At 56.8% G+C, this 17,553-nt stretch overlaps 1 protein-coding gene across 1 annotated transcript; it reads right to left on the bottom strand.

The window, feature by feature from the left end:
• Nucleotides 1-1,013: 1,013 nt before the first annotated feature.
• Nucleotides 1,014-14,286, bottom strand: LOC144938084 (T-box brain protein 1-like). The gene is made up of 6 exons (XM_078865777.1): nt 13,283-14,286; nt 11,749-11,903; nt 9,155-9,273; nt 7,805-7,969; nt 4,552-4,613; nt 1,014-2,667 (listed from the first exon to the last, which is right to left on the bottom strand). The coding sequence occupies exons 1-6, from the start codon at nt 13,945-13,947 to the stop codon at nt 1,776-1,778; spliced, it is 2,058 nt and encodes a 685-aa protein (XP_078721903.1). The 5' UTR covers nt 13,948-14,286; the 3' UTR covers nt 1,014-1,775.
• Nucleotides 14,287-17,553: the final 3,267 nt, after the last annotated feature.

Raw genomic sequence — 17,553 nt, 5'->3', positions numbered from 1 at the left:
ATGCGCTAGAACGACGATGACTGCGCGAGCCGTACGATGATGGCAGGGAACTATTGCTATTATTATTCGTCACGTGTTAATAATTATGATGATAAACACACACACACATATATATAGTACGAATGGCAGTGTGTGTGTGTGTGTAAGTGTGGTGGCGGAGCGCTGCTTAGCGCGCTGCGTTACGCAACTCCGGCGGGCTGAGTTCGATTCCCGACCACGGCTACGCACTCGTGGCGAGTGATACCCGAACCGGACTTGTGCTCCCTCCCCTCCCCGGCCACCCCTTCACCAATCCGCACTGGCCCGCGTAGGGAAGTATGGTCAAACAGCCCACCGTGATCGACACGGCTTGGAGAGGCCTTCATCCAGCAGTGGTCCGACAATCGGCGCTGTACTTTATTCCAATAATTGTCATTCCCATACAGACGACGAGACTGTTGCGTGAAGACTTGCCAACACCGCCAACAACAGCGCCGTCTGTCACGACGGACGCTTCGTCCACGCGTCTGTCTCGCCGCTGCGCTGCGCGGTGCGCATGCGAGCGAGGCCGCTCCAGGCCCACCTCGCTCGCCTCGTGCTCACCGCTGACGCGCAGACGCGGCCGGGAGGCACAACTCGGCCCGGCGGCGTTCGTAGCGCCAGCCCCGTTGTGCTGGTTGTGGCTGTGATGACGACGATGCTGGTGGTGGTGGTGGTGATTAGTCGCTGAACGCCATTAAATGTTGTTGATTGTAATTAAACTCACGTGAACCATCGGGCCGCGCGCGCACGTGAGCGCCAAACGGAGCGGACACGTGGGCCGTAGACGTCACAACAAATGTACAGATTTATTAAAATATATACACGGTGAGAACGACGCAAACGTTCCGACAGCGATACAGGAAGGACTCACAGAGCACCGAAGGTTTCACCTGTGCACGAGGGGAGGGCAGGTGCGATGTGGGGGTGGGGTGTGTGGGGGAGGTGTGTGGGGGGAGGGTGTGTGTGGGGGGGAGGTGTATGGGGGGGGGATGGTGTGAGGTGTTGGGTTCAGATGTGAGAGCGAGGTGTGAAGCCCGCAGACGCGTGGACTGTACGAGATAAGATTTATTTTATTGTTGTGTTCAATGTCTCGTGGCTTCCCGGATTTAGCGACGATGCAATTGAAAGAAGCTGTTACGGGGTAGCGAAGTGTTTAAAATACTCGAGGACACCCATCACTCGCGCGGCACACGACTCTCACTAAAACACGCGATCCTCCTCCATCCTCATCGCTCCACTTGCCTTGGCAGGGAAATTCAAGCGGTGATTTCAAGAGTACGGCGCACACACACACACATATACTGTGGTCTCCACGAGTCAAAAGCCTTCTCCAGGGAGGTCGATAGAGCTCAATTCAACTCAACCGGTCGCTCGCAACAACAGAGGTAACTTCCAAGCCACGTGGGCAACTCGTATAATCTTCGTTATTATCTGTACACACGTCACAGTAAATGTACACACTCCGCTTGGAGAACCGACACGATACATTACATTCATTCCCCGCTCCTTCGACTCGTAATATAAGTTACCTAAGGGAGGGCAGGGAGGGATTAGGATTATGACTGGCATTTAACAAACAAGCAATTCACAGTTCACCAGAGTCTGTGCGCAGGATTACATCACGGCATGAGTGCACGAATCGACGGCACGAAGAAGCAACGGACAGGCACCCGGGGAGTGGGGAAACGGGAAGGGGTCGGGTGACGAACAACTGAACGATCGATCGGATGAGCGAATGAATGACCGTCGTTCCGTCACTCCTGTCCGTGAACGAACAGCCCCAGGTACTCTCCCTCCGCCTTCACCTTGGCACGGAACGCGTCGTGGTGCGGGTACATGGACCCGCCGTGGCCCAGGACATCCGCGGAGGCGGCCGCGCAGTCCGACGAGAGGCGCCGCCGCTTCGCTGCCCCCATCCCCCCGGCGCCCCCCGCCTCGTAGTCGGCGGGGGGGGCCATGCGGTAGGCGGCGGGGGTCTCGCTCCAACTCGAGTCAGACGGCGCCTCCACGCCCGAGCTGTCGCCGCCACCGCCGCCGCCGCGCTGCTCGGGCGTCCGGTTCAACTCCCCGTCCCGCGGCGGCGCCCCGGAGCCGTGGAGGCCGGGCAGCGAAACGTCGGCGTCGTTGGTCACCGCGGCGGCGGCGGCGGCGCTCGAGGCGGATCCGTCGCGCAAGTCGGCCGCGTCCAGAGGGCCGGCGGCGGCGGTGGCGGCGCCGTACGACGGATAGGGGGACAGCGAGTTCCAGCCGTTGCTGGGGAAGGCGGCCTCGGAGTAGTAGGTGAGGGCGTGAGCGCTCGCTTGGAACGGCAGCGGCTTCATGTTCACGCCGTAGGGGTAGGGGGCCAGCTCGCGGTCGTAGGCGGGGGACACGAACCAGCGTTGGGACGCGGCCGCTGCTGCTGCGGCGGCCGCGGCGGCGCTCGAGCCGGGGTCGTCCGCCTGCGGGAAGAGGCCCAGGGACTGCGGCACGGCGCGCTCGCCCCCGTCCACGCCGTAGCGAGCCTTGGCGATGGCCGAGCCCAGGGACGGGGGCAGCAGGTACTGCCCCGGCGCCACGCAGCGAGCCCCCGGGACGATCTGCGTGGAGGGTGGCGAGTTGGTGGGAGAGGGGCTCTGCCCCTCGGCCTCCATGCCCGTGTAGATGCTGCGCGCACACGCGGACGGGACACGCGGCGTGGTGTCAGCGGGCGCCTCTTGGGACCAGCGGGGTGCGCACGCTGTTCGTGCAGCTTTCGTACTTTCTGATACGTCGTGTGTGTGTTATGTATCTAAGTCTTGTGTATTGTATCTACGTAATGTGGTATGTATCTATGTAGTGTGTTATGTATCTGTGTTGTATGTTATGTATCTACGTAGTGTGTTATGTATCTATGTAGTGTGTTATGTATCTATGTAGTGTGTTATGTATCTATGTAGTGTGTTATGTATCTATGTAGTGTGTTATGTATCTATGTAGTGTGTTATGTATCTATGTAGTGTGTTATGTATCTACGTTGTGAACCGTGCTTATCGGAGGTGCGGGGGAAGGACAAACAAAGAAACACAAAAAGTAGTTCGAAAGAAACGAGTTTTCAAGTCTGATGCAAAAGTGCGTAGCGCCAGTGGTTTCCTCATATCGGAAGCGAGCGCGTTCCAGACGGCCGCGCCATGCAGTGGCTGTCTTTTGTTCGATGGTTAGAAACCAGTGGCCACTGATGTTAACCGTGCATCGGATTTAAACTCAGGCGACCATGGTTCGAAGCGCAGTGCGCAAACCACTCCGCTATTACTCTTCACGACATGGATGTGCACACACAACAACAATTACACACACCAAACACACAAACAATCACACACAAACACAACTATCACACACAAACACAACTGTCACACACAAACACAACTGCCACACAAGTACACGTTTACACAACAACCACAAATAAACACAAAGCGCTCCCCCTTATAGCCTTAACAGACTGTTGGGGCAAGTGCTGTGAGTGGACGTGTGTGTCCAGCACCACGCCCGAAGCACGCTCTCACAGAGACAAACACAGAGAAGACGTAAACAACAACAAGCACACACAACGACAACAAAAACAACAACAACAACAACAACGATATTAACACACAAACGCACGTAAACACAACAACCGCCAGTCGCCACTAAGTGGTGACGATGTCACCACGGCGCTCGTGCCAGGCTAGGTGCACTTTGAGGGCACGTGAACGACAACACACACAAGACCCCACGTGTAAGCCGTGCCTGTGGGTGGTACGAACGCGCGCACGTCGGTGGGCGATGTTGGGCAACCTTCGACTCCGACAACAATCACAGCAGCAGCTGCCTCCGTGCGTCCATCCCCGTGAGAAGCACGCGCAGGCACGACTCTCTCGCCTCGGTGGCGATCGCTCTCCACCCAACAGATGTCGCGACACTCACGACGACGCCACGCGAGCCGTAGACGCCTATTCTCGTTATGAACACGCACGGGGCAAGTTTCGCCCAGTGGGTGGTCGCTCGCTCTATTCTGCTGCTCCCAATGTCCAGAACTCTCTTACAACCCATCGAAATGTAGTCGCGTTTTAGACGCGACGATTGTATCGTGAACATACGGAAGGCGACGAGCATTGTTCCGACTGATAATTATCAAAGTAAAACGGACTTGTGCAGCACACGCCGCGAGAAGGGATGGCGATGTCTGTCGGTGGTCGAAAGGAAGTGACGGGGGCAGTGGCAGCCAAGGGAGAGGATCACGGCTCGAGATGACATCGGCTCGCGTGTAGGGCACTGCGTGGATTGTTGCAGCGCAGGATCGCGAGGGACGGCTCGGGAGAGAGGATGAGATGATGATGATGGTCGGGGCAAGCATGAAACGTGAGATCTCACTGTTACCAAAACAATAAATATATCTCTCTCTGTGCTGGACGAACCACCGAGCCGCGAAGTGTCCGAAAGCCGAGTGAGTGGCAGGCATCATCTGTACGACTCCGAGGCGCACGTGGGTGGCGCGCGCGGCGCCCACGTGCGTCATCGTGCGCTGTTACTTACGCGTCGTAATTGTCGCGGAAGCCCTTGGCGAATGGGTTGTGGTCGATCTTGAGCTGCGTTATCTGTGGACGAGAAGCAGCGGGCCGAGCCCCGGGGCTTTAGCGCGGCGCTCGACGCCGAGCTTCCATCCCCCCCACCACCACCACAACCACCACCACAATCACCACCACCACAACCACCACAACCACCACCACGCCGCCTGCCCAGGCTCGCCTCCACACCTACCTACGCCACCGCCGGGGACGATTTCGAGACTATCGTTTTTTTTTTCATTTTACGAGGCGAGGCCCCAATGAGCTACGTAGTTTTTGTTTTCAGATGCGACTTGGCGATCACACAAACGACAGCCCAACGTGTGAATGTCTACAATGCGTGGCTATTACACTGCCACCCCAGTTGATCCACTGCTGGATGATCAGACACGAGGATAACGACCTCGCGACCGACAGGTCAACCGGGTGATTAGCGCGACAATTGTTGCGTGACCCTGCTAAGAGTTGGGGGGGGGGGGGTCTCAATCGCCTCCACTCCAAACCCTGCCGTGCGCTCCGGGGCGGACAGGCCTTCATGCGTGCTTGCCACGACAGTCTGTTGCAGGCTATACGGGGGATCTTTGTCTTTGGTGGCCGTGCTGGTGATGGAGGTAGTGGCGGTGGTTATGAAGGTGGTGGTGACGGTTATGGTGGTGGTCGTAGCGGCGGTGGTAGTTTGCCGTGGTGGTGGTGATGGAGGTGGTGGTGATGATTGTAATAATGGTGATGGTTGTGGTGATAGTGGTGATGGTTGTGGCGGTGGTGGTGGTTGTGGTGATGATTGTAATAATGGTGATAGTTGTGGTGATAGTGGTGATGGTTGTGATGATTGTAATGGTGGAGATGGTGATGGTTGTGGTGATAGTGGTGATGGTTGTGGTGATAGTGGTGATGGTTGTGGTGATAGTGGTGATGGTTGTGATGATTGTGATAGTGGTGATGGTTGTGGTGATAGTGGTGATGGTTGTGATGATTGTGATAGTGGTGGTTGTGATGGTGGTGGTGGTGGTTGTGGTGTTGGTGGTGGTGTTGGTGGTGGTGATGGTTGTGGTGTTGATGGTGGTTGTGGTGTTGATGGTGGTTGTGGTGGTTGTGGTGTTGTTGGTGGTGTTGGTGGTGGTGGTGTTGGTGGTGGTGTTGGTGGCTGTGGTGTTGATGGTGGTTGTGGTGGTTGTGGTGTTGGCGGTGGTGGTGGTGTTGGTGGTGGTGTTGGTGGTGGTGTTGATGGTGGTGGTGGTGGTTGTGGTGTTGGTGGTGGTGTTGTTGGTGATGTTGATGGTGGTGGTGTTGGTGGTGGTGTTGGTGGCTGTGGTGTTGATGGTGGTTGTGGTGGTTGTGGTGTTGGTGGTGGTGGTGGTGTTGTTGGTGGTGTTGATGGTGGTGGTGTTGGTGGTGGTGTTGGTGGCTGTGGTGTTGATGGTGGTTGTGGTGGTTGTGGTGTTGGTGGTGGTGTTGTTGGTGGTGTTGATGGTGGTGGTGTTGGCGGTGGTGTTGGTGGCTGTGGTGTTGATGGTGGTGGTGTTGATGGTGGTGTTGATGGTGGTGTTGATGGTGGTTGTGGTGGTGTTGGTGGTGGTGTTGATGGTGGTTGTGGTGGTTGTGGTGTTGTTGGTGGTGTTGATGGTGGTGGTGTTGGTGTTGGTGGTGGTGTTGATGGTGGTTGTGGTGGTTGATGGTGGTTGTGGTGTTGTTGGTGGTGTTGATGGTGGTGGTGTTGGTGGTGGTGTTGGTGGTGGTGGTGGTGTTGGTGGTGGTGATGGTGGTGGTGGTGGTGTTGGTGGTGATGGTTGTGGTGGTGGTGTTGGTGGCTGTGGTGTTGGTGGTGGTTGTGGTGGTGGTGTTGGTGGTTGTGGTGGTGGTTGTGGTGTTGATGGTGGTTGTGGTGGTTGTGGTGTTGTTGGTGGTGTTGATGGTGGTGGTGTTGGTGGTGGTTGTGGTGGTGGTGTTGGTGGTTGTGGTGGTGGTTGTGGTGTTGATGGTGGTTGTGGTGGTGGTGTTGGTGGTTGTGGTGGTGGTGGCTGTGGTGTTGATGGTAGTTGTGGTGGTTGTGGTGTTGTTGGTGGTGTTGATGGTGGTGGTGTTGGTGGTGGTGGTGTTGGTGTTGATGGTGGTTGTGGTGGTGGTGGTGTTGGTGGTGGTGTTGGTGGCTGTGGTGTTGATGGTGGTTGTGGTGGTTGTGGTGTTGGCGGTGGTGGTGGTGTTGGTGGTGGTGTTGGTGTTGATGGTGGTGTTGATGGTGGTGTTGGTGGTTGTGGTGTTGGCGGTGGTGGTGGTGTTGGTGGTGGTGGTGGTGTTGATGGTGGTGTTGATGGTGGTGTTGGTGGTTGTGGTGTTGGTGGTGGTTGTGGTGTTGGTGGTGGTGGTGGTGTTGGTGGCTGTGGTGTTGATGGTGGTTGTGGTGGTTGTGGTGTTGGCGGTGGTGGTGGTGTTGGTGGTGGTGGTGATGTTGGTGTTGATGGTGGTGTTGATGGTGGTGTTGGTGGTTGTGGTGTTGGTGGTGGTTGTGGTGTTGATGGTGGTGTTGATGGTGGTGTTGGTGGTTGTGGTGTTGGTGGTGGTTGTGGTGTTGGTGGTGTTGTTGTTGGTGGTGTTGGTGTTGATGTTGATGGTGGTTGTGGTGGTTGTGGTGTTGTTGGTGTTGGTGTTGATGGTGGTGGTGGTGTTGGTGGTGGTGGTGGTGGTGGTGTTGGTGGTGGTGTTGGTGGTGGTGGTGTTGGTGGTGGTTGTGGTGTTGGTGGTGTTGTTGTTGGTGGTGTTGGCGGTGGTGGTGTTGGTGGTGGTGGTGGTGTTGGTGGTGGTGGTGTTGGTGGTGGTTGTGGTGTTGGTGGTGTTGTTGTTGTTGTTGGTGGTGTTGGTGTTGATGTTGATGGTGGTTGTGGTGGTTGTGGTGTTGTTGGTGGTGGTGTTGGTGTTGATGGTGGTGGTGGTGTTGGTGGTGGTGGTGTTGATGGTGGTGTTGATGGTGGTGTTGGTGGTGGTTGTGGTGTTGATGGTGGTGTTGATGGTGGTGTTGGTGGTTGTGGTGTTGGTGGTGGTTGTGGTGTTGTTGTTGGTGGTGTTGATGTTGATGGTGGTTGTGGTGGTTGTGGTGTTGTTGGTGGTGGTGTTGGTGGTGGTGTTGGTGGTGGTGTTGGTGTTGATGGTGGTGGTGTTGTTGGTGGTGGTGTTGGTGTTGATGGTAGTGGTGGTGTTGGTGGTGGTGGTGGCGTGGCGGTGCTCACGTCGGTGTTTTGGTAGGCGGTCACGGCGATGAACTGCGTCTCGGGGAAGGTGAACGAGTGCGTGCGGCTCTGCTCGGAGCCCTCCGGAAGGGCCGCCGCCGCCTCTCCCGCGCGCGACACGAGCAGGCGGGGCTGGTACTTGTGCAGCGACTGCAGCACGATCATCTGCCAACACAACGTCGTCATCATCATCATCGTCATCATCATCGTCACAATCATCGTCAACATCAAACATCGCCATCACCGTCATCATCATCGTCACAATCATCGTCATCATCAAACATCGCCATCACCGTCATCATTATCATCGTCACAATCATCGTCATCATCAATCATCGCCATCACCGTCATCATTATCATCGTCACAATCATCGTCAACATCAAACATCGCCATCACCGTCATCATCATCATCGTCACAATCATCGTCAACATCAAACATCGCCATCACCGTCATCATCATCATCGTCACAATCATCGTCAACATCAAACATCGCCATCACCGTCATCATCATCATCGTCACAATCATCGTCAACATCAAACATCGCCATCACCATCATCATCATCATCGTCACAATCATCGTCAACATCAAACATCGCCATCACCGTCATCATCATCATCGTCACAATCATCGTCAACATCAAACATCGCCGCCACGAGAAGTCAGACCTGATCCACACATATCCATGATTCAGTCTCAGCCATTACCATCGTCACCGTTCAACGAAATGTCATTCGCCTGAATCACCATCGTCGATATTATCCACACTCAACGAGACATCGACGTTTATAGTCGTGCGACTATATCATCGACGTTTATAGTCGTGCGACATCACCATCACCGTCATCATCACCATCACCAACACAAGGCATGAGTTCACAGGGCCGGCATCACCAGTACTCACATCTGCGTTAGATTCATCATCACCATCATCATCACTACCACGTGTATCTTTGTACACAGCTCATTCTGCACGCGTACCAGTGCAGTCCCGACTCTCGTTTCTTTCCGAACGATTTACAGTGAAATGACAAACGCCTAACAGGTCACCAATATCCACCCACTCCACACAAACTCACCATAGCTGTGCTGTGACTGTTCCACCTGAAGACGGAAGCTTGTGTTGCTTCCGAAACGTCGTGATTTTTATTTTATTTTAATTTTACTTTTATTAATTTTAATGTTTTCGCCTCTGGTTGTTGGCCGTGGCTCGGAATCGAACTCAGGTGGCCGCGTTCACAGCCACACTCAAAGGGAAGTCCAAGCACACTTGACTACATCTCCAAGCACACTCGACTACAACCACACTCGACTACAGCGTCACACTTAATTCAGGACGGCCGCCGTACCTGCCCGCTGTTCGTGCTTCCCTTGTTGTTTGTGATCTTCAGTTTGCCGAAGGTGATTTCCTGGCGCATCCAGTGCGCGCCCGTGTTCGGGGAGTCCGGGTGCACGTACGTCTTGTTACCTGCGGCAAATCGCAACGGGAAATCGCAACGGGAAATCGCAACGGGATCGCATCATTCCGCGAGCGCTCAGAATCGTGCGCTAACCGCTCCGGCTGATTTGTTGTGACCTGGATGAGTTCAACGCCAATGCGAGAGGCGCGGATTTCATTTGCGTCGTTCGGGCTCAGTGCGATCCAGCAGAGCCCCGGGCTTTTCTGCATTCCGCTCCGTCTCTGCGTGTGTGTCCCCCGTGTCCCTCATCTCTGTCCACCTCAATCCCAACGCGTCGTCTCCATCTCTCCCGTGAGTCCCCGCGTGCTAAGCCTTGTCTTCGCTTCTCCGTGTCTTAGTCCGCGTGTGTGTGTCCCCCCCCCCCCCACCCCGTGCCCCTGGCTCTCAGTGCCACGGGCGACTCGTCCCCATCTTTACTCTCCACGACCTCCTTGCGTCGTCGCCCAATACCGAAACGAAGGAACGCGCCCACTTCACTCACACGGTGGCCAGCAGCCGCACCGTAGCACGCAACGACGTCCCGACTAACTCGAACAATTAGTAATCATCTTCCGTGATTACAATCGCGCTTTAATGTCATTAGAGCCGCAGGTATTAAGTTGTAGACGTCGACCCCTGAGAGATCGACCGCGCACGCACACACACGCACACACGCACGCACACTCACACACGCGCGCACACACACACACGCACACACAGACACACGCACTCACACGCACACACACGCGCACAAACACGCACACACACTCACGCACGCATACGCACACACCCACACACACGCACTTACACACACGCACACACACGCACAGACACTCACACACACGCACACGCACACACGCACAGACACACGCACTCACACACACACGCGCACACACACGCACGCACACGCACTTACACACACACGCACGCATACGCACGCACTTACACACACGCACGCACACACACACACACGCACACACCCACACGCACGCACACACACACCCACACACACACACGCACGCACACACACACACACACACACACGCACACACACACCCACACACACACACCCACACGCACGCACACACACACACGCACACACACACACACCCACACGCACGCACACACACACGCACGCACGCACACACACACACGCACACACACCCACACGCACGCACACACACACCCACACACACCCACACGCACGCACACACACACGCACACACACACACCCATACGCACGCACACCCACACGCACACACGCACGCACACACACCCACACACACGCACGCACACACACACGCACACACACACGCACACACACACGCACGCACACACACGCACACACACACGCACGCACACACACACGCACACACACACGCACACACACACACCCACACGCACACGCACACACACACACGCACACACACACACACGCACGCACACACACACGCACACACACACACCCACACGCACGCACACACACACACACGCACACACACACGCACACACGCACGCACACGCACACACACCCACACGCACGCACACACACACGCACGCACGCACGCACACGCACACACCCACCCACACGCACGCACACCCACACGCACACACACACACGCACGCACACACGCACGCACGCACACACACGCACGCACACACACGCACGTACACACACACTCGCACACACACCCACACACACACGCAGATTCGCGCGTTGCGATCGCCACCCGACTTGCTGTGACTGCAGCACGTGGGTCGACGCTCGTTGTGGTTGTTTGTTCCTCTGTGGTCGTTGCATGCTCTTGTTGCAGTTGTTGTTGTTGCAGTTGTTGTTGTGGTAATGTTGCAGTAACCGTTGTGGCTGTTGCCGTTATTTTGTTTGGACTGAGGTTGTCGTAACAATGCATTGTCGTGTGTCGTGTTGTGTGTCGTGTTGTGTGTTGTGTGTCGTGTGTCGTGTTGTGTGTCGTCGTGTTGTGTGTCGTGTTGTGTGTGAGTTGTAGTTGTCGTGGCTTTGTCGCCATTGTTTTGTTTGCGACTGATGTGGTTGTTATTGTTGTTGTCGTTATTGTTGTGCTTGGTTGTTATTGTTGTGCTTGGTTGTTATTGTTGTGCTTGCTGTAGGTGATTGCAGGTGAGTGCTGGCGACAGGGCCCTGCATCACCAAACGTCCCATGTCTAGCGTGTTGTTCTCCCCCCGTACCTCCGATTAGCACGGTTGGCTACGTACGGTGAGAAAGAAGTTCAACATACACACGTACATTGCCCCCCCACCCCCCAGGTTCACTCTCCTTCGCGGTCTATCGCTGTTACTGTGGCCCCCCACAAGACGCCTCGTCCACTGCCCCCCAATCCTAGCGGAACTGTAGCCGAGGTGTCTGTGCTGTGATTTGTTGTAACATTCGCATTCGGCGTCGTTGTTGTTGTTGTGCTAATCGTTGTTGTTGTTGTTGTTCTAATCGTCGTTGTTGTTGTCGCCGTCGCGGCGGCGGGGGGCTCACCGTGCATGTTGGAGTCCGCCTTGCCGCACGGGACCCACTTTCCTCCCTGGAAGCGCCAGTGGTTGGTGTCGGCCAGCACGATGTCCACAGACACCGTGTAGTGCGTGGCCGGCTCCAGCCCGCACACGCTGAACGCCAGGTACGGGAACATCCTCCTGGACAACGACAAAGGTCCCCCGGGTAGCCTCTCAATGGACTGCCGCTGGGGCCAAGGGGTGCTGGGGAGTTCCGACGAAGCGCGGCGCGCGAGAGGTTGCCGTGTGGCTAACACAACCCACGACCACCTTTGTTTTTCCCCAGTGCCGATGTTTTTTTTTCATACACCCCCCCCACCAGCTACTAATTTAACGTTGAGTCGACCTAGAGGATGTCCACGAGCAGCAGGCCGCCGGGTTCGTAGCGCAACGCGCTGACCATGACGCCACCGCTAACCTCCACGCCACAGCGCAGCCACAGGCGGGAGTCCAACCCGAGCCGCGCTCGCTCTGGACTCACCCCCCGCCTCCCACCCGCCCAGGACTGGCGAGGTCGCTAGCAACCAGAGTCGCGCCAGAGTCGCGTGGGGAGTGCCGCAACTAGTGCACGGGGTGGCGCGGTGGCGCAGAGGCTCGCGCGCTGCGCTTTGGACCCGGCGACCCGACTTGGACTCACGGCTCTCATCAGTGGCGAGCGACACCTGAACCGGTCCCGAGTGCGTCTCCCCCTCCGCTCCCTCGCCCCATCAACCCGCATTGACCAGCGTGGTGAAGCGTGGTCAGATAACCCCCCTCCCCTCCCCCCCATGACCGAACAACCCGAGTGGCGTGCGGAGGTTATCATCCAGCAGTGGATTTGCAAAGGGCTGTATTTTGTCTTAAGTCGCGAGCGACTGTCCATTCGCATTTGAACTCGAAGCCTGAAATTCATCTCAGGCGCGTGAGTGCGCCGAAGCGCTTCCTTAGCCCTGGAACCGATTCGTGCGTTCGCGGTCGCGCTTTTTAGTTTTGCACGAAGGCACCTCCACAAGTTTACTCGATCGTTTCTTGTTAGGAAATTAACCATCTCTATCTCACATACAACTGCGACTGCAAAGAACGTGCGCCAAGCAAATAGTTCAACGTTCTTCATTCATAGCGGAGAGAGCCGCGCGGAATGGGCTCGCCTGCGAGCTCGTAACGGGCTCAAGCGGCTGCGCAGTGCGCGGTCAAAATGTGCTGCGCCGTGAACTTTGGGCACACCCGAGTTTGAGTCGCAACAAGTAGCAGCAATCCACATCCCAACAGCAGTCCATCGTCACCCGCCACCTTGCGCCAACCCGCAGTGACCAGCGTGGTGAAGTATGGACCAAACGACCCCCCCCCCGGCCCCCACGAGCGAATTGCACGTTAATCGAGTGGATTAACAAGGGAGGAGGAAGGAAGGGGATGGGGGGTTTACATTTATCTTTTATAAATCTACACAAAAACACAGCACACACAGCTACACATAGCCACCACGACAAAGCCCACGGACGCACGCGCGCGCTCGCTCCCCGCGCGCCTCGCGACGCACTCACCGGCCCTGCTTGGTGATGATCATCTCCGTCTGGTGGTGGTAGAACTTCAGCCAGAGCGCGCGGTTGCACAGGTACGCCTGCACGCTGCCGTGCGCAGCCACGGCGCCGGGCTGCGGCGAGCCGGACGGGTGGAAGGGCCCTCCTCCTCCCTGGTGATGGTGGTGGTGATGGTGGTGGTGATGGTAGCCGTGGCCCATCTGGTGCGGGTACGCGTAACTCCGCGCCGAGGCGGGCATGCCCGAGTTGAAGGACGCGGTTCCGGACAGGTAGGACGGGTGCGAGCCGTAGCCGCCGCCGGACATTGCGAAGGCGGGGTGGGTGCTCAGGTAAGGAAACATTGCCCCGGACGCCATCCGCGCGGCCGAGCTGGGCTCCGAGGAGGAGGAGGAGGCGAAGGCGGAGAAGCGCGTGGAGTCGCAGGAGGAGCGCTCGGATGATGATGCGCTGTGGCTGCGCCGCGCGGACCCCCCGTGAGAGTCCTGGGCGCGTGGCGGGGCCTCGGCGTGGAGTCGCGACGCCTCCGCCGCGTCATTGGTCGCGCGCTGCGCCTCGAAGGCGCCGCCCGGCGCGTGATTGGCTGCGTCGCGCGGTTGGTGGCAGCCCGCGGACACCTGGTGCCCGCCCATGCCGCCGGGAAACCACGCGGGGGCGAATCCCTCCATCATCGTCACCAGCACGGCCAGAGCGACGCCGAGATTTTTGCTTTTGTTGTCGACGGGGAACAGAGAGAGAGCGGAGCGTGAGAGTCGAGCGGACCCTGCCTCGACTCGTGCGCTCGTTCGTTCTCTCTCGCGCGCGGGGGCTGGCGGGCGTGTAGGCTAGGCGGACATGCACGCACGCCCGTTTGAGTCACACGTGGTTAGTAGGCATGTGGAGGAGCCGCTGTGTGCGTTTTGCTGCTCTGCTTTAGGCCCGGTGTACATCCGGCGCACGCACCTACAACGAAACAACTCGGCACCGCTCGAGGTGCACGTGTGACTTCATTACGCCCCCGTTCCCAGCCTTTATGACTGTCCACCCCACTACCCCGCCGCTGATTGGCTCCCCCGTTCGCTAATTAGTGGGTGCTAATGATTCGAGACGCATGTGGATTTGTGAGCACGATAAAAATAACACAATACACAAAGAAGACGCGGGCGCACATCCCGCGATGTAAATTCTTCTCGTTGGTGGTCACCCTTAGACTGATAATGTAACCATGTCCGACTTCAAGATGATTAATTCACATCATCTTCATCTCAGTCTGTGTAAAACGCTCAACTTTAACTCGAACCCCGTTTGATCGTCGGTCGATCTCGCGCGCGCGGAGAGTCGCGCGCGGGGGCCTGCGCCGACAAAATTTAGGCGACAAAACGCAGAGCCCCGAGGAGCGATGGGCTCGTGATGAGCGGGTTGATTCCAGACGGGCAAACTAACCCCCTACAGGACGCGAGGCTGTGTGCGTGGCGCGGTGCCGTCGCGTCGCCCGCGCGCGCGCAGACAATCTGACCTCGCGGAGTTTCGAGGCTTTTGCGCCTTTATTTATAGCCAGGTGAGAGAACCCACGGAGACCGCCGAGTGCGGGTTTTCACAGGTGAGGTTTTATTTAAGGACACCGCGCGGTCCTGCAGATGAAGGGAGTTCGTGGTGCGCGAGGGAGATTCTGCGGCGAGGTTTTGGCGTTCGCGGTGGGAATCCGATGAGCTATAAAGCTCTTTCATGTCCACAGATGTCGGGTGAAAGCAGCGCGGTTGTGTGACGATGACCTGTTGTTATTGACGGCATCAACACCAACAGCAGCCGCCGATCTCCCACTAAGTTGCGGTGGCGCCACCACCAATGCTCGTGCCAGGCTAGGTGCACTCGAGGTGAAAACTGCACCTCGTGGCTGATTTGCTTGCAGCCGTGCAGTGCCTCGCGCACTGAACTATGACCTGAGTTCGATTCTGACCAATGCTACGAACATGAGTGGGGAGCGAGGTATGTGTTCAACTGGACCCGTGGCTCGCACCGAGCAGCGTGGGTCGAACAAACGTGGCGACTTGGGGAAGACCTTCATCCAGCAGTGGATTGCCGAGCATTCACATTTTAGTTGTAATTACTAATCATTCCGTTTGAACGGATACGCCGTAGAAAGTCGATCGACAGGTGGTCTGCAGTGGGGTAAAGTGTACGGTAACTCCTCCAGTTTCCAAAACGGCTGGCCAACGTGGAAGAGTAGGCCAAATACCATCCAGACGGGTGCTCAAGAACTCCCTCCTGTGAGTGGAGGCCCTTCCGCCAGCAGCGGCGGTGAACAAGCTGTTGCAGGGCCGCGCATTTGTCTGCAAAACATTTCGAAGAACGTTTGTCCAGTCGGGACTTTGCGATTTTGTTTTATTAAAAAAGATAAACTTCGACTGCTTGGACTCGCCGTGCGGAGTGCGCCGTGGCGAGTCGGTGGTTGCAGAACCACGCGCCGTCTCCGACGGGAGAGACAAAGACGGCAAGGGAAACGCGATGGTGGCGCCCGATCATGTATTTTGTCGATCACAAACTCTCCCCGGGCCGACGGCGACCTTAGCGATTCAGCGGCGGCTCGGCAAGACGATTCCTCCTCGCAAGTCTCGGCCTCCTTCGGACGATCAAACGCTGGCCCTTATCGCGACGATCAGAGAGCAGCGGCAGCGGCAGCAGCGGGGAGGGAAGCGTGGGGGACATTTGAATGCGTGGTGACTAAGCAGAGACAAAGGCACCCCCACCCCCACCACCTCGTACAGCCTAAATGCATACACCATGAAGGGAAATGCTGTTCGCCGCGATCTCACCTATTGTATCGATCTCACCTATTGTATCGAAGGGCGGCATGGCACGCGTGGCGGGGGAGGGGCAACACAGCACGCGCGCGGCCGTCTTTGTCTCCCCAGTATTGGGTGGGGGTGTGTTTTTGTTTAGTAACACGTCGCACCAGTTATTTATTTTAAGGCTGAGTCGACCTAAAGGGTGGGCAGACTAATGGGGCGGGTTCAGTTATTCGTTGCTAAATTTGGCCGTGGCCGGAAATAAAACTTAGGTTGAGGGGTTCTAATTTCATGGTGCCAACCACTACGCCACCGCTCCCCCCCCACACACCCACCCACCCACATACACAAAGACGCACAAACACACCCACATGCAAATGGACGAACGTCCATAAAGCGGCACTTAACCCCCGTAGGGCCCCATTAATGAGAGAATAAGTGGGGGGATGAAGGGTGGGCGGTGGTGGTTGTGGCAAAGGTGGTGGTGAAGGTAGAGGAGCTGGCGATTATGTTACTTCTGTTAGTGGTGGTGGTGGTGATGATGATGGTCGTGGTGGTGGTGGGGAGCGGTGGCGGTGTGGTTAGTGCCCTGCGCTACGAACCCGGCGGCACCAGGTTCCATTCACGCTCACGACTAATAACAGTGGCGAATATTTGAACCGCTTCTGGAGCGGCCTTCCGAGGTGCTCGCGAACACAACTTGCCCCAACAGTCTGGTGGTGATGATGGTGTAGGGGCTGGTGATTGGTGGTGGTTGGTGGTGGTTGGTGGGTGGTTGGTGATGGTGGGTGGTTGGAGTTAGGTGCGCGCTGGCGTGGTCCGTTCCCTCTCCCCCATCGTCACCCACCACGTGCTCTTCGTTGTCTCGCCGCGTGCTAATTGCGGGCCGCGCACTCCGACCGGGGACTTCGACTGCGCTCCATCCCCTCTCTGCATGCGCGCCCTTCCTTCCCCGACTATTTCCATGTCTACGAGACGAAGGCGGTGGGGGAGGCGCTCTGTGTATTGCAAGGTTCCTGCGGAGCTCCTAAAGAAAACAACGGCAGCGGCACCATCAGCATCACAATCAGCGGCAACATTACAATGATCTATTTTTAGAAATTCATGACTTATTTTTCTTCCGGGAGTGTCAAGCCAACTACTCAATCCCCAATCGAGTAATTCGCGGGTAATTTCTCAAAAGTTCAAAGAAACAAATAAACACATTTGGGCAATGACGTGGGCACACAATGGCCTACTCTTGCGCAAGACGTCACGGGATCTTTAACGTCACCCGCGAGGCAAATCGTTGCCAACCACTTCAGAGGCAGCCGCCGGCCGCAACGGAGGAAACAACACACGAGGCGATTTGTTAGCCGCGGCCGCGAATCAAACTCGGCTTGCAAAGCCATCACCACCACCATCATCATCATCGTCGTCGTCGTCACCACCACCACCTCGAAAACGTGGCCACTCCCGCGTGCTACCGCGTTCGCCAATAACACCGTGGCCCTACAGAGGACAAGATGCGAA

This window comes from Lampetra fluviatilis, chromosome 21 (genome assembly GCF_964198595.1).
Source record: "Lampetra fluviatilis chromosome 21, kcLamFluv1.1, whole genome shotgun sequence".
In the NCBI taxonomy this organism is placed as follows: Eukaryota; Metazoa; Chordata; class Hyperoartia; order Petromyzontiformes; family Petromyzontidae; genus Lampetra; species Lampetra fluviatilis.
Note: the sequence above shows the minus strand (reverse complement) of the source record. Positions and strands in the feature narration are given on the sequence as shown.

Bases quoted from the DNA above. Each gene is read 5' to 3' on its own strand.
- LOC144938084 (XM_078865777.1), bottom strand. From the start codon at position 13,947: ATGATGGAGGGATTCGCCCCCGCGTGGTTTCCCGGCGGCATGGGCGGG. The intron at 11,904-13,282 runs GTGAGTGCGTCG...GTCGTTGTCCAG, and splicing joins ATCATCACCAAGCAGGGCCG to GAGGATGTTCCCGTACCTGG. The intron at 7,970-9,154 runs GTACGGCGGCCG...TTGTGTTGGCAG, and splicing joins GAAGCACGAACAGCGGGCAG to ATGATCGTGCTGCAGTCGCT.